The sequence below is a fragment of the Paroedura picta genome, chromosome 3 (genome assembly GCF_049243985.1).
Source record: "Paroedura picta isolate Pp20150507F chromosome 3, Ppicta_v3.0, whole genome shotgun sequence".
Taxonomy (NCBI): Eukaryota; Metazoa; Chordata; class Lepidosauria; order Squamata; family Gekkonidae; genus Paroedura; species Paroedura picta.
The window spans coordinates 51,065,654-51,093,087 of NC_135371.1; the positions used below are offsets into that span (position 1 = coordinate 51,065,654).

Consider the following 27,434-nt stretch of genomic DNA (forward strand, 5'->3'; position numbering starts at 1 on the left):
CCCGAGGCTCTCTGGAGCCTTCTCTCGGCCCACCCCCCAGGCGAGGCTCTCTGGAGCCTTCTGCCGGCCGGCGGAGCAGCCTCGCAGCGTCTACGACGCTGCGAGGCCGCTCCGCCATATTCCCTGGGCGGGTGAAGCTTGGGGCGGGATTGGGGCGGGATTGACACTCGGAGGGGCCAATCAGGAGCCGCTTCGCGGCTCCTGATTGGCCCCTCCGAGTTTTTATCCCGGACCGGTCCCGCCCTAACTCCTCCCCACTACCCCTTACTCTTTTATGCAGTCCGTGGCGCCCGTGGCGCCACGGGCTGTTTACAGATAAGGACTTCTGTGCCATTCCTCTGTAACATGGATCTTGAACATGGCAACAAGCAAGGAACTCTGAAAGTGTTATTTAGATCTGACTCTGATTTTTTGTGACCCTGGAAAGTTAATCAGTAAAGGCGATGCTAAAGATAATTGGCACTATCCCATCCTTTTCTTTATAAGGACCCTGGAGTTACAAACTACAGGTATTTTAAGGTTACATTTTTTCAGAGACTGCGCAGTGTGGAAACTACTCTCCTGCAAGCACTGTGTTTGCCCCATCCAGGTTCACAAAAGCATCAAGACAAGTTTTTTTTTTTTAAAGCAAGAACTAGAGGTAGCTGTAGCTTTAACATTGGCAGGTCTTCAGATTTCAGTCTAGATCATGTGAGTGAGACAGCTGGACTGTTGCTCGGTATGCTTCCAAGTATCCGGCACTGGGCAGAAGATCTCTTTTTGCATCAACACCTGCTGCTGTTGAAGAACCTAGAAATTGTCTCTCTCTCAAACACTGTCTTCCTAAGTGTGTTATAAGTAAACACATGCTATGCAGGTCTACTTAAAAAATCAGCTAATGTGTCACTATTCAGTCTCCTTGGTTAAACTGAAGGCACTATAAAAGTGCCAGCATACAAAATAAGTTAGATCCCCATTAAAAAGTTTACATCCATAAGGCAAGCCTGTTAAAAACCTTACACATGATACTTAGGCAGGACATGATTCATAAAAATGTTTTAACGTGGGTGTGTCAATGCCATTCTGATTTGGAGTTTCAGGTTCAAACACCTCTCAAGCGCATTCTGTAGTTCAGTCCTGGAGGAGCACTGAAACTATCAATAATAAAGCTTTGGTGTACTTACAACTGTAAGAAACTAGAAACTCTTTCTGTGATCTCTTCAACATGAATGGAATTTGAGCACCGGCTCATCTGTTCTTACTCAAGCCCCATTCAGATCAAAGGAGCTGCCTCCACTTTCCACCTGCTGAACTGTGCTCAGGGACTGTTTCAATTCAGCTGGTGCCTCAAGTCACCTACGTTCAAACAGAAATCCAAAGGGAGGGTACCAGCCACATCACTATCAGGGTCCCCTTTGAGTGCATACCCATGCCCCAAATCTTTCCAGCAAGGAAACAGAGCCACGGGTTGAAAGGAAGGGCATTATAGATGTAAATAGCAGCAAGGGAAAGCATAATGCTGGTGGGGCAGAACATGGTTATACTCCTATTAAGTTCAACCTTTAAACAGCAGAGAATATTCAATTGCACGTTAACTTAAACACGCTTGCTTGTGCCTTCTCTGCTTCCACAAACACGGGACATTCCTCTTCTTTCTATGCAGAGTTCTGGAATGTGACTCTGAGCTGTGCTGTCAATCTGTAACACAGCCACAGTCACCAGAAGTGTGTCAGACCATGCAGATTCAACCAGATAGTAAGGAAAGTGCTGTTAGAAAACACAGGAGTGGTTTTTTAAAAAATGTTACATATACAAAACAAACACATTAGGAAGAGTGTGATACTAAGGACCTCTGCTTCTCCCCTCCAGTGTGTAAAGGAAGTTCTTAGGCAGTTCTGTGATTTTCATTTGGTGTGAAGTTCTCCAGCTGGAAGATTAGGTCAACAGCAGCATCAACATCTGGCACAACATGATCAGGTTCTACTAAAGCAGGATCAAACCTGAAATCTCTATGTCCATGGAACACAGTCTCGGTGATGGTTTCCCTGGCATCAGAGGGCACTTCTGTGTGAGGGCTGGAAACCCCAGTGCAAACAAGGACAGACCTACAGCTGGTAGCGGCAGCAGATGCCAATTCACTTTCCCAAGGGTTATCCATTTCATCTTCCTGAGAAACTGCAGTAGATCCTGTGCCACCTGCAGCTTTGGCCTGGATACGTGCCTTGGAACCTCTTCTGGAGTTCTCTTCTAGGTAGTGGTTGTAAAGATTAGCACCATAGATATCTGTCATTAAGTTATCCCTAGAGAACCAGAGAAGCAACATCAGGATGAGCATATTTTGAGTGTACGGACCATGTGTTTGCTTAAAGCACCTCACTAAAGCATGCAGTTAAAACAGCAGGCTACTGGAATTATATAGCAGCAATCAAAATTTGGTAAGGGAGTGTTTCAGAAACTTCACACATGCTGCACATTGTAGCATTTGGGATTGAAAAAAGCAGTTCCAAGTTTGCAGAAATTGCATAGCTATATAATGCATAAGCATCCAGCAGATAATTGGCTGCGAGTATGCCTGCAAGAGAATACTGTTGACAGACAGCTGGTTACCATTACCAGATTAGATCGCACTATTTTCAGGGAACTCCTCAAACATCTGGACTTTCCCTCGTCTACATTTTGGAACAAATTATGGAGGAGCAAAAGCCAACATTAAATACCTTCATTCAGTAGAACAGCTTACGTGAAACACTAACCCTTCCTTTTTGGGAGATGACAATGGCAAATAGGGAGAGAAGTCTTTGGCTGGGTCTTCTTCTGGAATGGTCTGCTCTATAATAGCGACAGTCCCTTCTATAAGAGGACTCACCCAATGGCATACAAGGTCCGAATAGGCGTTTTCCATTGCTTTGCAACTGCTTGCATTCTGATCAGGTGCTCTGCATAGTGATAGGTCACTTCGCTGGGCTTTCCGATCAAAGCCTCATATCTCAGCTCTTTGCCAGTGATCTTTTTGTAAATGTTCTCCAGGCAAACCATAAAAGTTCCATGACCAAACCTAGGGAATGCAGAAATAAAACTTGGATGGCGAGAAGGAACTATCTGCCAGAACAAAAGACATCATCTGTTCATATTCAATCTCCTAGGTAAACAGGCTGAAACAGTTCAGTCCAACTTTTCATTTGCTAAGTGATAACTAAACAGGCGGGCTACAGGAAGAAGCTAACCTATAATGTCTCCATTGGCAGGGAAAGCACAGGCAGGCAGAAGCCAGATATCCACCTGCTTTTATCCAGCTGTAGTTTCTTCATATGAAATTATCAGACCATGATAATAGTTCCAGAACAGAAGCCATGTTATAGTCTTGTAGCACCTTAGAGATTAACAAAATTTGATTTCAGCATCAACTATAGTGGACTAGAACCCAGCTATTTACACACAGCGGTCTAGCTCCAGAGATGATTTCCACAGACATAAGGGATTTCCATCAGCCTGGGGCTTCCTCACCATCCCTTTGCTGCTGCACTGTAAACAAGGCAAAATTTGCCACCCAAGGACTGTGAGAGGAAAATGTCATGTGGCTTTCATGAAGAGGTTTCACACCATCTCACACACACCAAGTTGAATGGACTCATTACAGGTAGTGAACAATTTAGACAAATCTGGGTGTCTCTTTCTACTACAAGCGTTAACAGCTTTCCTAGCTAGTAAAGAGTTACACAATTACATTTCATCTTGCATTTCATGGCTGATGATGTTTTTCACACCATAAAACAGTGGTCCGCAACCTGCGGGCCGCGGCCCGGTGTCGGGCCGCGAAGGCCATGGCGCCGGGCCGCGGCTCACTCTCCCCGCCCCCCCGCAGTAAAAAACTTCCCAGGCCGCAAGCTTGCGGCCCGGGAAGCTTCTTACTGCGGGAGGGCGGGGAGAGGGAATCAGGGCCGGGCCGCGTGGCCCGCGGGCGTGGCCCGATGCGCGGGCGTGGCCCGGGCGGGCGCGGCCGGTCCGGGCGGGCGCGGCCCAATGCCCTGCCGGTCCCCAGCCTCGGAAAGGTTGGGGACCACTGCCATAAAAGGCCTGCCTAGTGGGGTGCCCCTACACTGCATCTGAGAAATGACTGTCAAAACTTATGCAACAATACAGCTGTGAGTCTTGAAGATGCCACATGGCTCCTGTTTAATTTAACATGCCAGGACAGCAGTGGGGAAGGAGAACTGAGCAACTGCTCCTACAATACCTGGATTCATTCAGTTAGCACGGAGGATACTAAATCCATTTAGATAGATCTTTCTTGATCAGACTGAAGACAATAACTGCTTTGCAATGCTTTTTGAAGCCTATAAAGCAGTGGTCCCCAACCTTTTTATCACTGGGGGCCGGTCAACGCTTGACAATTTTACTGAGGCCTGGGGGGGGGGGGAGTAGTCTTTTGCTGAGGGACGTCGCCGCCGCTGCCTGAGTCCCTGCTCTACTTGCTTTCCTGCCAGTGCCCCTGACTTCCCGCCGCTTAGTGGGGGGCGCTGCCAGCAGCAGCTGCATAGTGCCATGCTGAGGGAGAGCCCCAGCCATGGCGGCCGCTGGAGAGCACCAAAGGTGAGCTGGCAGCAGAGTGGCAGGGCAGCCCCTGAGGCAGCAATCAGGGAGGAGGACGAGGAGGAGCCGTGGCCCGGTACTGGTCCCCAGACCAGGGGTTGAGGACCGCTGCTATAAAGCACACATTTGGTTCCAGAGGCACTTTTAAGACAAACCAAGTTTTATATCGTGTAAACTTTTGCACGCACACAAATGTGAGTACGCGGGAATGCTTATACCTTGAACCAAATTTAGCTGGTCTTAAGGCTGCCACTGGAATCAAACTTTATTCTGCTGCTTCGAATGAACACAATAAGCCAGTTGAGAGTACATATTGTTTCTTCTTATAAACATGCATTGAACTCCTTCTCTTTTCTAGCTATTTTAAATAAGTGATTTCTAAACTGCCTTTCAAGTCAAGGCTACTGAGGAATAACCATTCTCTTGACTTTTCCTGCTTGTAAGACGTGTGGAAAAATACTCCTGACAGCACTTGTATATACTTGCCACTACCTTGGAGAGTGGCCTTCAGCCATCCACATTAGATCCATGTTACAAGCCAGCACAGGTATATGTGGGTAAGAGGACTGTGAATATGGATTCCCAGGGTGGCCGTTTGTCAGGAGGACGTCTATTATCAACTGCAGGTTGGTTTCCCACCTGACTGGTTCACCAAACAAAACAATTGCTGCAAGGAAATGAAAATAATTAATACACCCACATGCTAATTGTACATGAGACAATTCTGCCCTTGCTATCACTTGTATAAAACAGAACAAAACCTGAAATAAGTGGAAGACTACCAACTGCTAACTTTTTATAAGTACACTATGCATGTCTACAGAAGAAAAATGAGATTAAAATGAAGTTTAGTACTTCAGAACAGACAGTCCAAGTTAGAACAGGGCAAATCAGGGTGCAGCCAGCTTTGCCCTGATTGGCCCTGCCCCTGCAGTTCCTGCCCTCCATCCTCTTTGCTCTCAGATGCCTCAGTGCCTGGAGCCAGCAGCAGGTAAGGAGAGAGGCCCTGGGCAAAGGGCCGTGGTGGAGGGCTTGCTAACGAGGGCCTCTTGGCCTGCTAGGCTGGGCCTGCAGACGAGGGCCTCCCAGCCTGCTGACTGCCTACTAAGGAGCTCAGTCCCGATAACGAGCTGCCCAGCCCCCGCCTGACCCACTTGAACTGGCTGCGAGCTGCAGCCAAAAGCCACCTTAAGCTGCCTGGCCAGGGGAGGGGGCCCTTTCAAGGCCCCTTCTTATGAACGGCTTTGAAGCTAGTGTATATATATAAGACAGTTTCAAACATTCAACCAGGAGAAGCATGCATACACAAAGGGACCAAGCAGATTATTTTGTTTTGTTTCCCTTGACAAAGGTCAAACTTTCTAGCAATTAATGATTTCATATGTTTGGGCTCCTCTTTGCACATTTTTCAGTCTGTGGCACCCTTCAAATGTGCAAGAGCCCCCCCCCCCCCCCCGCGGGCCATATGACCCCCACTGAGAGTGATTGCTTTAGAATGTGCTCATTTAACACTTAAACAGAAGACAACATTTTCAAAGCTCATTATTTGACCTAGGAAAACATTAGCATGCCTCAACATATGTATTAGTTAATTGAGCACACAATATTATTTTGATTGGGTTGGACTGTGTAGCTGCTGTTTTTCCTAATGTTACTCTCTATAACTTTTTTTGGCTAGTCTATTATCAAGGAAATCAGTAGTTTGCTGGGGTTTTTTTTTTGACAGGTAAAAAGGCAAAAGTCTCGGTCTGGCTAAAATAGAAAGAGCACACTTGCAGGGAGTAGAGAACAACAAAGTTGACTAAACCCAGCTACTATAAGCCAACTTAGGCAGCCAAAGAAGGTAACTACAGAGTTCAGTTCCCCCTTTCTCCTGGCTGCAAAACAAGGACAGGGGTTGCCCTGGAAGTTACTTTCCTTCCACTTTCCCCTAGCTATGGCTGGTCATGACCAGGAGAAAGGGGGCAGGAATCTCCCAGGAAAGGACTTAATTTAACCCTCTGGTTTTGTTTCCTGCTGCTTTGAAAGGAGGGGGGGGGAGCCAAGCTGAAGGGTTAAATGATTGCCAATCATTTAGCCTTTGGATTTGCTCCCCATTTCTTTGAAGGCTGGTCAGCTGTTAGGTTTAAATGGCTGGTTAAATGGCTGAACGGCCAAAAGTCTGAGGAATGCACCTTCCCTGAAAATTCGTTCCTGAGTTCTGAACTGGCCCAGGTTCAGCCTGAACTTTGGTTCAGGAATCAGTTCCTGCCCATTCCTAATCAGAGCAGACATTAGCAAAGGGTATACTAACCCTCAATCTTGGGAAGTTCCACTGCAGGAGCATGCTGAAATAAAAAAAAGGATAGCTTAGGTTTAAAAAAATGCATCCTCTACAGGCACCGGTAGGAAATTTAGTCAATAGTTTCCTGTGGTTCTAACAGCAGCACAATCCATGTTCTCTGAAATTCTTGACATGTCTGCTTATGTCTTAAGCCCACATTTCTGTCATGCCATAAGTCATTTTAGGTTGACCTTTTAAAGACTGGTTTCCAAAAAGTGTACCGTAATAAAACACTGAATTTTTTATTCTTGGTCAGTCTTATGGGGTGTACTATTATCTCGGATGTAACCTAGTTACAATTAAAAGTATAAAAAGAAATGATCATGGTAGTGAACAATACTTCTCATAAGAATCATAGAATCATAGAATCATAGAATCATAGAATCATAGAGTTGGAAGGGGCCATACAGGCCATCTAGTCCAACCCCCTGCTCAACGCAGGATTAGCCCTAAGCATCCTAAAGCATCCAAGAAAAGTGTGCATCCAACCTTTGCTTGAAGACTTCCAGTGAGGGGGCGCTCACCACCTCCTTAGGCAGCCTATTCCACTGCTGAACTACTCTGACTGTGAAAAACTTTTTCCTGATATCTAGCCTATATCGTTGTACTTGAAGTTTAAACCCATTACTGCGTGTCCTTTCCTCTGCAGCCAGCAGAAACAGCATCCTGCCCTCCTCCAAGTGACAACCTTTCAAATACTTAAAGAGGGCTATCATGTCCCCTCTCAACCTCCTTTTCTCCAGGCTGAACATTCCCAAGTCCCTCAACCTATCTTCATAGGGCTTGGTCCCTTGGCCCCAGATCATCTTCGTCGCTCTCCTCTGTACCCTTTCAATTTTATCGATGTCCTTCTTGAAGTGAGGCCTCCAGAACTGCACACAGTACTCCAGGTGTGGTCTGACCAGTGCCGTATACAATGGGACTATGACATCTTGTGATTTTGATGTGATGCCTCTGTTGATACAACCCAAAATGGCATTTGCCTTTTTTACCGCTGCATCACACTGCCTGCTCATGTTTAGTTTACAATCCACAAGTACCCCAAGGTCTCGTTCACACACAGTGCTACCTAGAAGCGTATCCCCCATCCAGTAGGCATGCTTTTCATTTTTCTGACCCAGATGCAGAACTTTACACTTATCTTTATTAAATTGCATCTTGTTCTCATTTGCCCATTTTTCCATTGTGTTCAGATCTCGTTGAACTCTGTCTCTATCTTCCGGAGTATTTGCCAGTCCTCCCAATTTGGTGTCATCTGCAAACTTGATGAGTAGTCCCTCCACCCCCTCATCTAGATCATTAATAAATATGTTAAAAAGTACCGGGCCGAGCACCGAGCCCTGAGGTACCCCGCTACTCACCTCTCTCCAGTCTGATGAAACACCATTGACAACAACTCTTTGAGTGCGGTTCTCTAACCAATTCCCTATCCACCTAACTATCTGAAAATCCAGATTGCAGTCCTTCAACTTATCCATCAGAACATCATGGGGAACCTTGTCAAAAGCTTTACTAAAATCCAAGTAAATGACATCAACCGAATTTCCTCGATCCAGCAAACCTGTTACTTGGTCAAAAAAGGAAACTAGGTTGGTCTGGCAGGACCTGTTGGAGACAAATCCATGCTGACTTCCTTGGATCACCAAATTATCCACCAGATGTTTGCAGATCACTCCCTTTAATATCTGTTCCATTATCTTCCCCACAACGGAGGTCAGACTCACTGGTCTGTAGTTTCCCGGGTCATCCTTCCTCCCTTTTTTGAAGATCGGAATAACGTTTGCTCTTTTCCAGTCCTCCGGGACATCTCCAGTCCTTAAAGAGGTTCCGAAGATGATGGACAAGGGCTGTGCAAGTTCTCTGGAAAGTTCTTTGAGTACTCTCGGGTGCATTTCATCTGGACCAGGGGATTTGAACTCATCCAGTGCAGCTAAATGCCTCTCGACAACCTCTCTATCCATGTTAACCTGCCACCCAGACACTATCCTTTGGCTACAGCCATCTCTAGATGTGCCTAAACACTTTGACCTGTGGGAAAAAACAGATGTAAAATAGGCACTAAGCCTTTCTGCTTTCTCTGCATCTTTCGTTAGAGTTTGTCCATCCGCACCCAACAGCGGGCCTATTGCCTCCTTTACTTTACGTTTGCTCCTCACGTAACTGAAAAATCTTTTCTTGTTACAGTGGGCTTCCCTGGCCAATCTTAGCTCACTCTCAGATTTGGCCTAGTAGTAGATTTGGCCTAATAGTAGAAGGGCTACTATTTCCAGGCACTTAATTTTTTGTACAAATGCTTGCTAACTGAGCTGCCTCTCCAGTATGAATGGGCCTTATCCTGATGCAGCACACTCTTTTTCTACAAAAAAAGTATAGTTTAGAAATGTCATCTTACATCTAGGCATACACTAGCCTCCCATCAGCTTTCCTACTGACTGGCTATTGAGCTGAACTTGCCTGGATGAGTACAGAGCTCCTGCCCTGTTTGCCCTGCCCCCTCCCACAACATTCAGGCAGTTCGGTCACAACAGTTCTTGGAAACAACACCTCACGCTTACACAGTGTTCTCTCTTGGTTGTTGCCCTAATCTGTTCCAAGATCAGTCAATATTGAGTAATCCTGCTGAGGGCAGAATGTATAAACTTTTTAATGCTGTGGACAATACACAAAAAACAAACAAAGCAGGCAATTAAATTTCTCTTTTATTAATCTATACAACCACCTGTTTAAATGGTTCACACTGAAGCTTGAGGTATATTTCAAATCACCCTGACCTGGATGAGTCAGGAAGGCCTGATCTCATCAGATCTCAGAAGCTAAACAGGATGGGAGACCACAAAGGGCTACTTTGGAGAGGCGGACAATGGCACAACCCCTCTGCTTGTCTCTTGTCTTGAAAGTCTGACAGAGTTGCTGTAAGTCAGCTTTCCACCACCATGTTTTATATCAGTTCAATATGATGAGAAGACTTGAACAGCAGCCGAAGAGAGGCATTTTTACTTTGTATTACACCTTCTCATAGCTGATGTTTGGCACAAGATTTTAAATGTCCTTCTACCTGTCCTTACTGACCACTCAAGTACTCAAGGTAGAGAGAAAGAAGAACATTACTCTGCACAGTGTTTTGAGCATAAATATAGAACAATTCGGAAAGTCAGATCCACCAGCAGAAATGGCTACAATGCACTAGAAAGCCTGATCTGGCAAAGTTGTCTCAAGCAGCCACACCTAAAAGCACAGTCTAGACTGGAGACATAAAAATCAGTGGAAAAATCAAAAGGCAAGCAACCCTTAAGAGTGGAAATGGAAAGTTACAGTGAAACTCAGAAAACTACTAAAGTGTTTTGTGGAATTTTTCCAGATGAACACTTTATTTATTTATTTTTAATTCTTTGGATCTATAAAGTTCCCTTTGCTCGAGCAGACTATGAAGATTTGTGGAACACTGTGGGGGCAAGGCTTCCTATAAAATATTTACTCTTCTTGAAATGAGTGAAATTATTCTCAAACACTTAATATGCATACTATGTGGTTAGATTTATTGCACCTAAAGGGGATGGTTTCTGTCTTAATAACACACATCTTCTTTTGCCACAAAATATGTTTCCAAATGTTAGCTTGCATTTTTTAGCTTCAGGTTTGTGTCATTGTAATTGGTCTCGACCTTCACTAGGTTTTATGAGCATTCCGAGTCTTGACACTAAATAAATCAGAACTGCAACCAGATCACCTAGCCTTAGATCACTGAACTCCTGATTCAAACTAAAAGCCATCCAAACTATGTCCTAGGAAATAATGACAGACCCGAGACTATGGATTTTTGAGCTGCACCAAACAAAGGGGTTTCAACATTTATGCAGAAATCCTCTAGTACCAAAGTTCAGGGGTCTTTCAGCACTAAAAACAAAGATCATTAGGTAGAGCGGTGGGCAGCACACTAACAGAATCCTTATCCTCTCCCAGTGATATAATACAGACAACAAATGTTCAAAATCTGGAGATTTTAAGGCAGGATATCTGACAGTTACAGCAGAATCACAAAGACAGAGGCAACCCAAATGGACAAGAGTTAGGATTTATTAGCTGTACAGTTGGCACACTCATCCAGCACCAGTCCTGGGTAGCAACTCCTTTACCATTAATTAACAGGGTATTCCCTAACCAGAAGCATGGAGGCTGCTGATGTGACAAGGGACTCCCCAGATAGAAGAGGAACTGAAAAGGGGCTATAGCACGCCATTTCCTTACCCCTCTTCCAGAATGTTCAGTTAAACCACCTTAGTCTTTCTCCCTAAATATTACTAAGCAGTGCCCTCCCTCTGAGGAGGAAACGTCCTACCTCCAAGCACACTATAGGTCACCAACAATTATGTATTTAATTCACTTGTACTCTGCTTTTCTCCCCAGACACACAATTAGCCATCCGTTTTTATATACAGCCCATCCCTGCTGCATATTTCTACTCATCTAACTTGAGTTTTGCTAAATATTCTCCAGTTAAATTGTAGATAATTTAAGACAGGACTGTCAATTGGATTCTGCAAGACAAGACATATGTCTGACTTGCATTGATCGTATTATCAGCTGTTTCATCAGGGTTTACATTTAAATAGCAAGTGTTTCAAAGGAACAGTGAGCAGGGAAAATGATAAAATGAAAATGTTAAATGGCATAAGATAACTTGCAAACTTCATGGACAGCTCACTTGCTGTATTTTAGTTATCCAAGAAGGAATCGCATTTTAGATAAAAATAAGAACACTTACTCTACCCTTTTATACTCTGAAAAGAACACAATACCTTGTGTTTGATAGGAAAACATGAGTTTAAAACATGCAATTATTCTAAGTACAGAGATTCAGGTGGGCAACAATATTTGCCTGAAACAACATAAAAGGCAAGAAGGTCTTATTCAAATGTGGAGACGAGATCCATATATTCTTGCAAAACCAAGTTGCCAATAAATAAAGCAGAAAGAGAATTTGCAATGCATAGTGTTTAAAATATTATGATAACTTTACAAAATCTTTAAATATATAAAAAGCAGGAAATTGGCCAAGGAAGAGGTTGGCCTGTAGGCAAAGGAATAAAAAAGATTGCTCCAGTTAGATACAAAAATTCCAGAAAAGCTGAAGCTATACCTCTTTGAACAATGTTCCATTAACTAACAGTTTTACAGTGATTCCAAAACCAATAATGATGCAATTTGTTTGGTCCAAAACATCAGACATGCTACTTCAAATCAAAACTAACATTAAAAAATGTGTGCAAAGATAAACACTGAGTAGTCGGTGCCATACTCACCAAAGCTTTAGGCCTTCTGTCATGGTCAACCATGTCCAGTAAGGGATAGACTTCCCGCAGTCTGTCTATTGTAATAAGCTGACGAAATCCAAGACTAAAAACATATTTCTTAAGGATAACAATGGACATATGTTTAATTGAAATGCACTTTGTTTCCTTGATAAACAAAACAGCCAAATTTAAATTTGTGTTAACTTTATAAGAACCAGGGTTATCCTCACTTTTTGGGAAAACATGTAAAGTGACTCATCCTTAGAGACTCATCTTGTTATAAATTGATTCTGATTATTATCTTAGGAACTTCCCTAAGTATTAAGAGCCCAAGTGGCAGATTACACACACTTTCAAGTCAGTCAGCTCTGGAACCTAAACCAGATCTCCCAACTGTCACACACTTTAAATGAATTGTCAAAGGCTTTCAGAGTCATTGTCAACTGGTTTAGTTTAGGGACCTAGTTTAGTTTAGGAATTAAAACTACCAGACCATGGCCACAAAGCCTGGAAAAAACACAACAGTCAAACATTTTCTTTCATTTAACCTAGTTACATCTGTGCAGATATTTAGTGGCTTAGTAGGGGTTTATTTTTTTAAGTTAAAGCATTTCCTCCAAGTGTTTACTATTAGGAAACAGTATAATAAATCAGCTGATAATTGTTCAGACAAAGTAGGGATCCATTAGCTTCAGAGGTGAAATAAACCATTTGAAAGACAAGAAAGTTCAAATGTAATGTAAATTGTATAAACAGCAAAATCAGCAATGAATGACTGTTCACTCCACTCTGCAAAATTAACCTCCAAACATGAAAACTTAAAAATGCAGGAGTAACGGACAAAAAAAATTAGACATTTTAGTGGCATTTTCCAAAGCCACTTAGAAGTTGTTTTACCAATATTAGATTTTCATCAGAAGTACTACAGCTTCCAAGAACCAATTTATTATTAAGTCTATATAATTACGGTCCAATATGAAATTGGGAGCAAATCCCCTATATGAAAAAACCCTTTCTAACACTTAGAAATTCTACTACTAATAAGCTTTATCTACTAATCCTTTACAGTTTTCTGAGGATCTTACTTAGTGAAGACCTTGTATTTGGAAAAATAGCCAGGCAGGCTCATCAGTAACTTTCATACAAATTGTAAGCCTCTGCAGCCTCAACCTGAGTATCACACACATATCTTAATACTCCTAAAAAAAATCAAACACAAAATCAAACACACATAGCAAACTACAACATTGAAAAGGCTAGATAAGAACTCCTCTCCCTAGCATACAATATTCCAGGCAGTATTTTTTGTATTAAGGACAAAGCATGGTAGTGGTATAATTCAAGCATTCTGAAAGAAAGGGGTGATATTCTCCATGTATAAAGAAAAAGTTTTCCCTTTTTAATGTCCCACAACTTCCATGTGGGGGCCAAGAGATGCACATGAATACTATCCTCATACAGCAAAAGTAGTATACAGAAGAAAACTCTCAGGCTGGCCTCAGGAATTTTCCCAAGAACCAGGAGCCTTCAGGAGATCACAGAAAGTATGACCTAAGAAATGCTCAATGGAAAATAATCACTGAATTTCTTGTACGTGAAGTGAGTAACATCCTTTAGTATGTCACAGAGAGGAGATGGTGGTTTATTTTATTATATTTATATACTGCCCTCCCTTTCGGCTCAGGGCAGTTTACATTGGAAACTTTCATAAAACAAAGTGATACAATAAACATCTGACATATGTAATAACATTGTTAACAATGAGAACAATGAGAAACTTGCATTGAACAAAACAGTTTCTAATTCACCAGTAAGAAAGAAAAGGGAAGAATGTGAAGGAAGAAATCACTGCTTGAACTGTGCATACCCAATTCCAACAGCTTAAGCAACTAAAGAGGAATGTGAACAAATCCTCACCCATGCTTTTAGGCTAGATGCTATTATGGTGCCTCAAACCTGATTCCATTGTAGTAACTAGACAACTGAGCTAGAAACCATGGGTGAGGGAATGAATAGAGACAGCAAGAATAGGAATCGTTCCCCCTTCTTTGCACTCCACTTCTCCACCTCTTTGGAATGTGACAGGACTTCCACTTGTGATATACTAATTCAATCAACAGTTGAAGACAGACATTTGTTATAAGCAGTTACCTATGTTTTCAAAGGATACTGCTTAGCAATGTCAAGAAGGGGCCCTTGCCCAGACACAAGAACACATTTGTCATGATAACGTTTGAACATCCGTAAAGGGCTGTGGGACATGATGACTTGGTCTTGAGAAATCTAGTTGGGTAAGAACAGAAAAACCAATCATTTTATCCATGCCTTTCTCTTCTTACCTTACTCTAAAGCTTACAAGAGGTGCTTACAATTGAATTTATCTTTTGGGCTTACCTTTCCTATTCCAATTACAGAGGAAAAGAGGTTCACAGGCAAGGAAAGCATAGCAATGAGAACACAGATAACTCCATTATGTGTAACTAGCACCATCACAACATTAAGCTGATAAATGAAAAGTTCTCTATTTACACTGACCCCACCAAACAGCCTCTTTATAATGACTTATACCTTTGTTACATGCAATTAAAGTTTAAAAGATGATGAAAAAAAATGACTTACTATCTTTAAACAGCCCGCGCCGCGGACTGAATAAAAGAGTAAGGGCAGTGTGGCATGAGTTAGGGCGGATAAAAACTCAGAGGGGCCAATCAGGAGCCGCTTTGCCGCTCCTGATTGGCCCCTCCGAGTGTCCAGCCCAGCCCAAGCAGCCATTGGCTGCTTCACCTGGCCAGGGAATCACCGCATAGACTGGACTGCCAGCCAATGCGGGGAGTTCTCTGGGGGGCTGCGCCGCCTTCTCCCGGCCCCTGGTGTCTTCGGGAAGGGTGGGGAGGCGGGAGCCGGCCTTCTCTCGGCCCCGGGAGCCGCCTTCCCCACGCGAGGCGGCTCCCGGGGCCGAGAGAACGGTGTTCGTGTCTTTGGGGAGGGTGGGGGGGCGGGAACCGCCCTTCTCTCGGCCCCGGGAGCTGCCTCGCTGCAGTGAGGCTGCTCCTGGGGCCGAGAGAAGACCAGCTCCTAGCGCCCATTTTATTACATAATAAAATGGGCTTTATTTCTAGTAGACAAATAATGCAAGACTGTACTTTCAAATTTACATGCTGGGTCAAAAAGATCAAAAGTTTGGATACTTTTGTATCTTTACTCCATGCACACTTCATTCCAGGAGCTACAAGTAGTGTTCTGCAGGTAATTTGATCCTCTTGAGCCACTGGGGAAAAAAACCAAGGAAACTGTGCAAGAGGAAGCACCTAATATGAGAAGAAGTGAGCCCTGGTTAAGGGTTGCCTCTCAAGTGCCTGGAATGAAGGATGCCTGGAGCAAAGGTACAGGATCTAAGACAAAAGGCCTTCCAAATCACTTACCGGCACTCCCAAAAGATGAGATAGCTGGTCTGCTTTCTTCTGCCGAAGGCAATTCCCTGCATTAGTAACAAATACTACAGGCACCAAGAACTGTCTCTGAGAATTCAGCAGTTTTTGAAAGGCCTTTCTTGCAGCAGGAATCGGTGTCTTTCCTCGTACCAATACCCCATCAATATCAAACAGAAAGCCAAAGGGAGGCTGCGGATTGCTCTGTAAAAAGAGGGGGAAAGCAGGTCTCATTACCCTCATCTTTGCACTGACTCTAGTAAAACAAATATTGCATTTATATTTATCAGGATTTTGCTAAAGTCAAAGCCAAATGCACCAACTCTGGACTGCTTTTATATGCTATGCTATAAAATATTTCCAGTTACACTAATTATATGTCATTTCAGCACACATAGAAACAGAATGAACTTTTTTCACTCTCCTTGGAGTGGGCATATTTTACAAGAAATTTACAGATAAACAGGCCTTAATAACACTTTAGGAGCCAGACTTATTTTTCAGCCTTCAGGCTTTTATGTGTTAATTAGGACCACATTTTCAAAGTTCTTGCACCCACAAAAGCTTCTTGTAACTTTAATAAAGCTATGACAAAAGCGTAGTAGTGTGTAAATATATAAGGGGTAACATATTTAATCTTGCCTAGAATTTCATTAACTGTTCAAAATAAAAACAGTGGTGTAGACACACATAAAATGCTGTCATTCTAGATTCCAGAGATTTATTTCAGAACCTGTCAAAGACTTTGAAGCCTGACAGCTGTTATAACTTTTATTCTCACAGGGTAAAGGTAAAGGAGCACCGAGTCATGTCTAACCCTTGGGGTGACGCCTTCCAGCGTTTTCATGGCAGACTCAATACGGGGTGGTTTGCCAGTACCTTCCCCAGTCATTACCGTTTACCCCCCAGCAAGCTGGGGACTCATTTTACCAACCTGAGAAGGATGGAAGGCTGAGTCAACCTTGAGCCGGCTGCTGGGATTGAACTCCCAACCTCATGGACAGATAGCTTCAGACAGCATTTCTGCCGCTTACCACTCACAGGGTACAGTGGGATAATATCTTCATTTGGAACAGGTATTTAAAGGGCTGGATGCAGTCATTTTCTCACTTACCTGGATTATGTTACCACATTGCCACAAATACACAGAAAGTGGAAAGTCCAAGGATCAGTTCCTACCAACTCCAGGTAAAAATGATTGGGTTGTAAGAGATATGAAAGACCTCTACCTATGATCCTGGAAAACTGCTACCAGTCTGAGTAGACAATAATGACTTGGATGAACCACAAGTCTGACTAAGTATGAAGCAGCTTCACATGTTAATGGAACCCAACTAATTGACTTCCCCAGGATTCTGACTCAAGCCAACCTCTTACTTTTATTCTCTCCCAACTTGAGTTAATTCTGAACAGGAAGAACTGTAGTGCCTATGAAAGCACAAAAACTATATCCGAGAGTGTGCCTAAGTCTAAAGCAGTGTATCTTGAAGAAGAGATGGTTCTTATATGCCGCTTTTCCCTACCCAAAGAAGACTCAAAGCGGCTTACAGTCGCCTTCCCATTCCTCTAGCCTGTGGAGTGGGTGAGGCTGAGAGAGCCTTCGGTCAAAACAGCTTTATCAGTGCCGTGGCGAGCCCAAGGTCACCCAGCTGGTTGCATGTGGGGAAGTGCAGAATCGAACCTGGCAAGCCAGATTAGAAGTTCGCACTCCTAACTGCTACACCAAACTGGCTTGGAAATCCAACATCCTTTGTACAAGGTGAGGAAATGAAATTATATTTTTGGACTGCATCTTGTTACACTATGGACAAAGGAAGCCTAGAGATTTACCAGCTAGAGATTCCTGGTGAGAAATATGGCCAGCCCTGGTTTAAATGGTTCCATCGGACCCAAATCAAAGTTTGGAAAGAACCAAAACTTGGGCTGGAGAAGTCACCATGAAGAGACCAATGATACAGGGGTGGTGGTCCCTTCCTGCCTTCCCTTTAATCCTCCTGTTACCTGTTGTGTTGTTGGGTGTAGTGGTTTCTAATTTGGTGAGCCAGGTTTGATCCCCTGCTCCTCCACATGCAGCAGTGACCTTGGGCTCACCACAGCACTGATGAAGCTGTTCTGACTGAGCAGTGATATCAGGGCTCTTGCAGCCTCACCCACCTCACAGGGTGTCTGTTGTGGGGAGAGGAAAGGGAAGGAGACTGTAAGCCGTTTTGAGACTCCTTTGGGAATCAACTCGTCTTCTTCTACGTATTTATATAATTTTTAAAATGCTACTGCTCTTCTAGCTTCTCTCCCTCTACTCTGTTTAATTTTTCAGAGGGGGAGAGCTGTAGAATTTTGATTTCCCTCCCCCCCTTTTTGTTGTACATGCTGTACAGGGCTAGTGGTGACCACATAGTAGCTATTTCAAAAATGGGCAAGATCAACAACTGAGGGACTGCTTGACTGACTATACCCCCGGAAGGCATTGCACTTGGCTAATTACAACAAGCTAGCAATCCCTGGCCCAAGATAGGTATGTCTGGCCTCAAGAAGGGCCAGGGTCTTTTCTGTCCTGGCCCCTACTTGGTAGAATGAGCTCCCACAAGAACTATGGGCCCTGATGGAGCTGAATCAGCTCTGTGGGGTCTGTAAGTCAGAGCTCTTCTGCCAAGCATTTAATTGAGCTATGAATAGCAGCAGCAACAACATCACCTAGTAGTATATTGTCTGGGCTCCTCTCCATATAACTGCTCCCATGAATTCTAGAATGAATATAGGACAGCACTGAAATACTAATATTTAGATCAGCCTTTCTCAACTTTTTTACCAATGAGAAACCCCTGAAACATTCTTCAAGCTTCAAGAAAGCCCAGAAACAGAATGAATGCAGAATATGGTTGGGAAGCATAGTTGTGTACATGCCCCCCTACCCTTCCCATCCCCTCCAGGCCCATTATTGGCCATCTGGGGGGATCAACGTGACCATATATGGTCATATCAGTTAATAAATGTTGGAAAAAATTAAAATATATATTGAATGTAATTAACTCCCACCCATTCAGGAAACCCTTCCCGGGCCATCAAGAAAGCCGAGGGTTTCACGAACCCCTGGTTGAAAAAGCCTGATTTAGATAAAATCTTGCTGACTGGTTGGTTGTTTTAATGGTATAATTATAGTTTTAGTATTAGAGATTTATATTGCATTTTATTTTATTGATGAATGTATACTGTTTTATTGGAATATGTTGGAAATCAAGCCAGTTGTGATAAAAGGGGCAGTGACGAAATCAAATAAATAAACTGCCTATACACGTCTATTCTCTGCTGTGGCTCCTACCTTATAGAATGCCTGCCTAAGGTTAGGAAACCCACCCACCCCAACCTGGTATGCCACAAACTATGTAAAGCAGATATGTTCAGGAGGGCATTATTTTAATAATGGCAATAGGGCAAAATTATTATGCAATGGCTCAAGAAGATGGTTTAATAAAAGGAATGTGGCATACAGCAGTGGTCCGCAAGCTTCCGCTTGCCGCGGACCACTGCGGAGTAGTGGGCAGAGAGGGCAGCCCGGGGGCCCGCACACGCGCGGCAGCCCCAGCGCAAACACGCATGCGTGGACTGCCGCACACGCGCATTTGCGCCGGCGGCGGCCGCGGCTTCCCCTCCCGGCCCCTCCGGGCTGCGAGCAAATCGGCCGCTAAAGCTCACCAGGCCGCGAGCAAATCGCCCGCCAAAGCAGCCGATTAGCTTGCAGCTCGGCAAGCTTCTCTTCCCTCCCCTCCCAAAGTGAGAAGCTTGCCGGGCTGCAAGCTAATCGGCTGCTTTGGCGGGCGATTTGCTCGCGGCCTGGTGAGCTTCTCACTTCGGGGGGGAGGGAAGAAGGAGCCGTGGCCCGGCGCCGAGGCCTTCGCGGCCCGGCGCCAGCCTGTGGCCCGCGGGTTGGGACCACTGGCATACAGTATCTGTTTGCTACACACATTATCGTGGTCTCACTACTTTTTTGGCATTGTTAACATATCATGTCAACCTTATGCTTTGTTTTCAGATTTCCATAATCCTTGCCCAGTTACTTCACGTCAGATTTTTTATTCTAGTCCTCTATATGTTCAAGGTCATGTAATAAACATAATAATAAAGGAAAAGAAGGCAAAGGACTAGGCCACTATTACACAGTGTTTGTAAATGCTGGTGCGATTTCCCCAAAATTTACATTTGTATAATCTTGCCTTGATTCTCAATGATAATGATCAGTTTAGTAAATACAGTGGATATAGTAAATCTTGTTTTTAGTAAAGCTTTTGATAAGGTCCCCCGTGATATTCTTGTGAGAAAGTTAATAAATACTGGGATGGGTAAGTTCAAGGATTTGTAATTGGATGTCTGATAGAACTCAATGGTTCATCAATGGTTCATCTTCATCTTAGAGGGAGGTGTACTACAGAGTTCTGTGCTGGGATGGGTATTGTTTAACATTGATTTGGATGAGGGAGTAGAGGGTATATTGATCAAATTTGCAGAGGACACTAAATTGGGAGGAGTGGCTAATACCCCAGATGAAAGGGCTACTATTCAAGGAGATCTGGATAGACTGGAAAATTTGGTCATAGCCAACAAAAGGAATTGTCGTAGGGAGACGTGTAAAGTATTAAATATGTGTCATAAAATGTGATGCATAAATAGAAGAACCAGGGGGGTACCTGGTCTGATAGTAGTACATGTGAAAGGGATGTAGGAGTTCTGATGGAGTTGAATATAAGCCAACAGTGCAAATATGGCTGCTAAGAAGGCTAACACAGTTTTAGGCTGCATTTGATGAAGCATAAAATCTAGAGCAAGGCAAGTCATAATACCACTGTATTCCAGATTGGTTAGACCTCATTTGGAATATTGGGCCCAGTTCTGGGCAACACAGTTCACAAAAAAATATTGGCAAGTTGGAACATGTTCAGAAGGGCAATTAGGATGGTTGAAGGGCTGGAATCCATGCCTTATAGGGAGAGGTTGAGAAAGTTGGGTATGTGTAGCTTGGAGGAGGGCAAGGGGTGATATGATAGCTGTATTAGAGGGTAAACATGTTGAAGAGGGGGCCAACGTATACTGCTGTTTTAGAGACAAGGACTAGGAACAATGGGTTCAAATTACAGAAAATGAGGTTCCACTTAAATATTAGAAAGCATTTTCTGACCCTGGTGGCTGTTTGTAGATGGAATATGCTGCCTTGGAGGGCAGTGAAGTTTCCTTTGCTGGAAATTTATAGGAGGAGACTGGATGAACACCTGTCAGGAGTGTGTGTGTTTTTTAAGTCCCCAAGAAGGGGGGAGGGCTGGACTACATGGTCCTTTGTGGCCTCTTCCAGCTCTGTGTGATTCTGATTCTGAGAAAGGGAGACTACAAACAATGTGAGCATAAATAATACAATTCAGGTAGTTGAAGAAATAACTACCTCCAGCACTTTAAATGTCAGTTCTAAATGAAGACATTATCCCATTTGTTTGTGGGAATACAAGTTATGACCACTGTCAGGCTTCAAAGTCTTATGGTAAATTCACCTATAAACACTACCTCACATTCATAATGAAACGCAAACATCGCCACTATAATTGTTCTACCTATAAATAAATTTCCAATTCAAGCTGATCTAGGAAGCAATGCAAGAGCTCCCTCTAATTAAATAATTTTTGACTGCAAACGCTGCTTGGAGGGATACCACGAGATGACAAAACAGAGAATTTTTTTATTGCTACCAATGGGTTGATTTGCTATATTTGAATACATTTTGTGTATCTATATGGTCTCAGCCTTGTTTTTAACCTTTGCTTAAGAATGGAATTAAAAATGTATGTGAACAAAAGGGTTTGTTCACTTGAATGTTAGCCAGCATGCTTAAGAGGCTTTTAGTATATAACAACCAAAAAATGAAAGACTCTCTGGTGTGTAAGTGTGGTGGAAAGTATCGTCACATCACAGCTGACTTAAGGTGAACCAAAGGATTTTCAAGGCAAGAGACATTCAGAGATGGTTTGTCATTGCCTGCCTCTGGGTCATGATCCTGGTATTCCTTGGTGGCTCTCCCATCCAGATACTAGCCAGGACTATCCCTGCTTAGCCCATCCAGTCAATAAATGTCAACCTTTTCCCCCTGCTAGAGAACAAGTCACATAACACATCCATTCCTTTGCTATTCCAATTCATGATGGAAGGCTTGTATGAAATAATGAATGCCCACACTGTACCATATTATCTACTAAGGCACAAAAGCAAAAGCAAATTGAGGCTGCATACTTATTAATAACTTATTAATAACCTATTTTACTCCATGAACATTGCTTCTGAACAAACATGTATATGGACTGTTAAAGGCTGTGGCACAAGCAGTGTGATGTGGCATTACAAATCTTCAGACTCTGTCCCACAAAATCTTCCCCCTCCGCACAATACTAGAATAACAGAATCATAGAGTTGGGAGGGACCATACAGGCCATCTAGTCCAACCCCCTGCCCAATGCAGGATCAGTCTAAGCATCCAGCTGCTGCTTGAAGACTGCCAGTGAAGGGGAGCTCACCACCTCCTTAGGCAGTCGATTCCACTGCTGAACTACTTGACTGCAATTTTTCCTGATATCTACACATAATTTAAACCCATTACTGTGGGTCCTATCCTCCGCCGCCAACAGGAAACTTTCCCTGCCCTGCTCTAAGTGACAAACTTTCAAATACATCAAATACTATACGTCATCATTGATGAAGAAAGGAGCATACTAGTTTATAAGTGCTTTTGGTGCATCTGCTTTTTGTCAAAAAAGAGCACAGAGGTATTGAAAGCCCCATTAAAAAATTGACAACTATTCCAGGAACATCTGGGTCAGGGTTGATTCACTAAAAAAAACTAACACATTTTGCTATACAATCACATGATCAAATTCACAGACAATTTGTACATGTGGGGAATTTGCAGCCATTTTCCATGTCGCCAGGTGCATTTCTTCATTTTCTGGATCCCAAAAGTAACTAAAAGCTCCTTTGGGCAAAGACTGGTTCAGACAATCCTACCCCCATGTGTGTTCTAGGTACACTACTGCATGGAAGAACCTGGCAGTGTGAACTAACTCAGATCGGAAGAAGGTCAAGACTGCTTGGATCGTGCCAGCATACGTCCACAATCAAGACATTGAGAAACAGCTACCTTGAATAAAGAATCATGCCTTCATCTTGTTTACTTAAGCAATGTTTCCCAGCTTCTTATGCACTGAACCTACACAAGGTCAATACTGACTTGTCCACAAGGGCAATAATGTACCCTTTACACGTAGATAGCCCCCTCCGTTTTTTTTTAACTGTCCAATTCTGGCACTGTTAAGCATTGAACAGAGCAGGGGCAGGACATGAAAGGGAAGTTTGTGAACTACATGGCATTTTTTTGAAAAACAAATCATGAAACCCACAACAGTATCTGAAGAAGTGTGCATGCACACAAAAGCTTATCCCCAGAATAAAACTTGGTTGATCTTTAAGGTGCCACTGGACTCAGACTTTGTTGCACAACAGAACTGTTCCAGAGACTTGTTAAGAACTCTGCGGTCTGGGGGCTGAACATGCATGCTTTAATGCATTTGGCTGCACAGTTGAGAAAGAACTGACATGCCTGCCAATTACTATAGGTGTAAACACATCCTGAATTGCCTTTAGGATTAGGAGAAAAAAAACTGCAGCAGAGACAAGTCAGAGATGGCTATTACAAAACAACTGGTTGCATAAATAAGTCCTGAAGCATTTTTCTAGCTTGAGTTGGCTGTACAGGGAGCCAGTTTTGTCCTCCAGTATGAATTCAAGTAGTTCAGGAAGAGTTCTCCTCGTGGAGAGGATGGGGGTACAAGATTTAAAAAAAAAAAACCCGCTCCCTTCCCAAACAACTGTGCTTGGGGCAGGTCTTTAAGTGGGCAAAAAAGAAACTGAGCTGCTACTCTAAAACGATTCAATTCAGTCAACATTCAACTAATTCTGATTTATTTCAAGGTATACATTAAAACGTATAGATCACCCTCTCCGCCGGAATCGACTCAAATAAACAATGATCAGCCGGCAAAAAATAACGAAAGTACTTCTGAAAACTGCAGAAGGCCAGTTCCTATAAGCGAAAGCACAGGGAATAAATGAGGCAGCAACGCGCTAAGAACCAAACATTGGACATTGTCAGAAGAACTATTCCTGCTAGCGTCATCTGCCGACTATTTAGCGATGATTAAATGGGACGACAGAACACGAGCGACCCCGGAAAGCTGGGAGACCGGCTTCGGCGGCCCTTTGCCTTCTTCCGGAGACGGAGCCAGTCCTCCCGAGGTTGCTGCCCGACCGCCGCCAACGCGAGAGAGCCGAGCGGCCCGGGGGCTTCCTGCCCTCTCCCCACCCCCGCCCACCCAAAGCGTCCCTCCTCCAGCGGCGGGAGCGGCAGGGGAGCCGGGGGGGGGGGGGAGCGGGGCGATCTGGCTGCTTCCCGCCCCCGCCCCGCGATTACCTCCGCGCCGGTGCCGTCCTCCGCGGGGCCGGCGGAGCGGCAGAGCCCCCTCAGCGCCAAGGACCCGGCGGCCGCGGCTCTCTGGAGGGACCGGCAGAGCAGCGGCGCCCTCATGGCGGCGCCTTCCAGCCGACTCCCGCCTCAGCCCAGCCACGCTCCGCGGAGCCCCGGCCGCAGATGCCGGCTTCTTGTAGCGCTCCACCAGCCCCGCCCCGCCCCGCCCCTGCCCTGCTCATCCTTAGGCGGGCCGGGGGGGGGGGGGGCAGAGCCAGAGGTTCCCCACATGCAAGTCTAAGGGGCAGCTGCCTATCTGAGCCGCTGGCCAGGAGGGGAATGGCAGAAAGTCGTCCTACCCATCCTTGCAGCTCAGATGACACTTTAGAAATTAGGGACTAGAAAATCAAGATCTCTGTGGCTAGACCAGAAGGCCACGGAAAAAACACCAAAATCATCCGGTATAAATAGATGGATATTAAGTGCATAAATGGGGCAATAGCCAAGCAAAACGGGAGTACATGAAACTTTTGGGAAGTATGGAAGTCCCTTGTGATTTATGTTTTTACAACTGACTAGTACTTTTTTCGTACTGCAATTAACATTGGTCACCACACAATAACTCAGGGTTCACCCTTGGTATCCTGGGTGTGTGAACTGTACTTATTAGCAATGGATTTCTGTACCCCTTTCAACTGTTTAAAAAGTGGGGTAAAATACATACTTCACATACAAGAAGCCCCTCCCTCTCCCTTGCTTGCTTCCAGTGAAACTATATCAAATAGCTAGGCTGTGAAAGCATTTGGCTTTAAGCCCTGGAGAGCTGCTACCTATAAGAGCAGACTGCAGTGGGCTACATGAACCAATGCTTCAGTGTCCCACCAGGCAGCTCCTTATGCTCTGAGGAACTCCACTAGTTGTGTTGATTTTACACGAGGCTACTGAAGTAAATGTATTAAGCACAAGACCAACATATCTGCACGGACGAGGTCAAGAACATAAATCTTCTATGTTTAAAGGTTACCATGAATTACTCCGGTGATTGATTCTCATGGTTTATTATCTTCAGACAGTCATATGTTGTCTATCCCACTACTATCCCAGGCAAGGCTTATCCTGTCAGATCTGGGAAGCTAAGCGGGGTTGGCCCTGGATAGCACTTTGAGGGGCAACCTCCAAGGAAAACCAGGGTTGAGGCATGGGCAGGCAAATGGCAAACCATCTCCAAACATCTCTTGCCTGACCACCAGATAATCCTTGGATCTCCTGGTCTATTACACACATACCATAATATCCCACTCAGAGTGGCCCATCTAGCATCAACCAGAGCCTGGGCCTTTTCCACCATGTCTAGAAGTCTCCCTGAAGAGGTGAGCAGGTGTCTCCTTGGAATTCTTCAGGAAATGCCACAAGGTCTGCCTGTTTGCTAGGGCTTTTGAATGGCGGGCAATGCTCTACCTTCTGCTGTTCTATATGGGAGATTTCAACAGATCCCGCATTCAGCTAGGCTGTGCCCCTGTGGACAATACTATATAGAATCAATTACACACGTTTTTTTCCATTATCCATTTTATTCCTCGATGCGAGCTAAATTTCTTAACTCACTACTGTGTAAAAGAGAACTGCCTTCGGATGAACGCAAGATTCAGTTTCTTTTGACATCCCAGAACCCTGATATAACTGAACCAGGTGCAAAGTTTTTGTATCTTGCCATGAGAAATCGTGAATGTATTATGTCTTACTCTAAAGCATGATCTTTGCCTTTGTTTTCTCTAGCAGTGGACCCTTTTGCACTTTGCCTTCTCATATTGTACTTTTATATGCTATTAAAGGCTTGTTGTTGTTGAATGGCAGGCATCTTGGGGAGGGGGGAGAGATTTGGGCTTTGTTGCTTTATTCTAGTTTAACTAACTATTTCTAACTATTATTGTAAGCTGCCTTGAACCATAAGGAAAGAGAATATAAGTATTGCTTTTCTTCCTAAAGTTATTTACGAAAGAAAAGAGTAAAACTAGACCAAGCAATTCCTGAAGTGACCATGTGGATTGAATTCTTGATCACAAGGCTGTAACAGATCAAATGAACAGAACAGGCAGAGTTCCTAGAACCAGCGGTCCGCAAGCTTCCACTTGCCGCGGACCGCTGCGGCGTAGTGGGGGAAGAGGGCGGCCCGGGGGCCCGCGCACGCGCGGCAACCCCAGCGCAAACGCACTGGGCATGCGCATTTGCGCCCGGCAGGGGTGCAAACACGCGTGCGAAGCAGTCCGTGCATGCGCGTTTGCGCCGCCACCATGCCGGTGGCCGCGGCTTCCCCCCCCCCCCCCGGCCCCTCCGAGCCACAAGCTTCTCTTCCCTCCCCTCCCGAAGCGAGAAGCTTGACGGGCCGCGAGCTAATCGGCCGCTTTGGCGGCTGATTTGCTCGCGGCCTGGCGAGCTTCTCGCTTCAGGGGGGGAGGGAAGAAGGAGCTGTGGCCCGGCGCTGGGCCGCGGCCCGCGGGTTGGGGACCACTGCCTAGAACAGTGTTATATAGCTAAACTAGAAATCCAGCCCGCTATAGCTGAAATACAGCAGGCGCTAGAGCAGGGGTAGTCAACCTGTGGTGCTCCAGATGTTCATGGACTACAACTCCCATGAGCGGCTGCCAGCAAAGGCTGACAGGGGCTCATGGGAATTGTAGTACATGGGCATCTGGAGAACCACAGGTTAAGTACCCCTGCACGAGAGCATAGGGAAGAATAAGGGAGGAAAGGAAGGTTGAAGGAGGGATGGGAGTGAGAAAGGAGGGAAAGGGGTGGGTGAAGGGATTAATAGAAGGAAGACAGGAAGGCAGGAAGTGTGTTAGAGAGGAAGGGGGAAAGAGAGCAAGTGAGAGGGAGAGATAGGCAGGAAGTAGATGGAGAAGTAGAGGAAGGAAGGAAGGAAAGAAGGAAGGCAGGCAGGGAGGTAGGTGGACTTGGAGGGGACAGGGGTGTGTGTGAAGGGGGGGAGTTGCAAGGGGTGGGTGAATTGGGAGGGGGAGTTGGGGGGGAAGCGATCGAGTGATAGAGGAATCAAGGGAGAAGGAAGGAAGGCAGCCAGGGAGGTAGGTGGACTTGGAGGGGAGTGGGGGAAAAGGAGGTGGGTATTTGAAGGGTCCGTGGGGGGGAGTTGCGAGGGGGGCGAATTGGGAGGGGGAGTGGGGGGGAGGGGTGGGAAAAGGCTCTTGGGCAGGGGGGGTGGCGCGGCCTTCTGCCGGCCCCAGTAGCTCCCTAGCAGCATCAAGGACGCTGTGAGGGAGTGCCTGGGCCTGGCAGGTGGCTTGTTGCGGCAGCAGCAGGGACAGTCCTGGATGCCG

The 27,434-nt window shown here is 44.8% G+C and overlaps 1 protein-coding gene across 2 annotated transcripts; it reads right to left on the bottom strand.

Annotated features, from left to right (window-relative positions):
* Window positions 1–231: 231 nt before the first annotated feature.
* On the bottom strand, window positions 232–24,306 carry LOC143831979 (haloacid dehalogenase-like hydrolase domain-containing 5). Of its 2 annotated transcripts, XM_077325645.1 has the most exons (8): window positions 24,106–24,306; window positions 15,606–15,815; window positions 14,354–14,466; window positions 12,193–12,286; window positions 6,863–6,896; window positions 5,062–5,236; window positions 2,846–3,034; window positions 232–2,279 (listed from the first exon to the last, which is right to left on the bottom strand). In XM_077325645.1, the coding sequence occupies exons 1-8, from the start codon at window positions 24,217–24,219 to the stop codon at window positions 1,865–1,867; spliced, it is 1,344 nt and encodes a 447-aa protein (XP_077181760.1). In that variant the 5' UTR covers window positions 24,220–24,306; the 3' UTR covers window positions 232–1,864. The 2 variants fall into 2 exon arrangements, with proteins under 2 accessions (XP_077181760.1, XP_077181761.1); XM_077325646.1 differs by lacking the exon at window positions 14,354–14,466 and having other exon boundaries at window positions 12,193–12,300.
* Between the last annotated feature and the right edge of the window lie 3,128 nt (window positions 24,307–27,434).

Excerpts from the sequence above, each read along its gene's own strand:
- LOC143831979 (XM_077325645.1), bottom strand. The coding sequence starts at position 24,219 with ATGAGGGCGCCGCTGCTCTGCCGGTCCCTCCAGAGAGCCGCGGCCGCC. Across the intron at positions 15,816-24,105 it reads AGGACGGCACCGGCGCGGAG|AGCAATCCGCAGCCTCCCTT; the intron begins GTAATCGCGGGG and ends CTCTTTTTACAG. Across the intron at positions 6,897-12,192 it reads ACAGAAGGCCTAAAGCTTTG|CATGCTCCTGCAGTGGAACT; the intron begins GTGAGTATGGCA and ends TTTTTATTTCAG.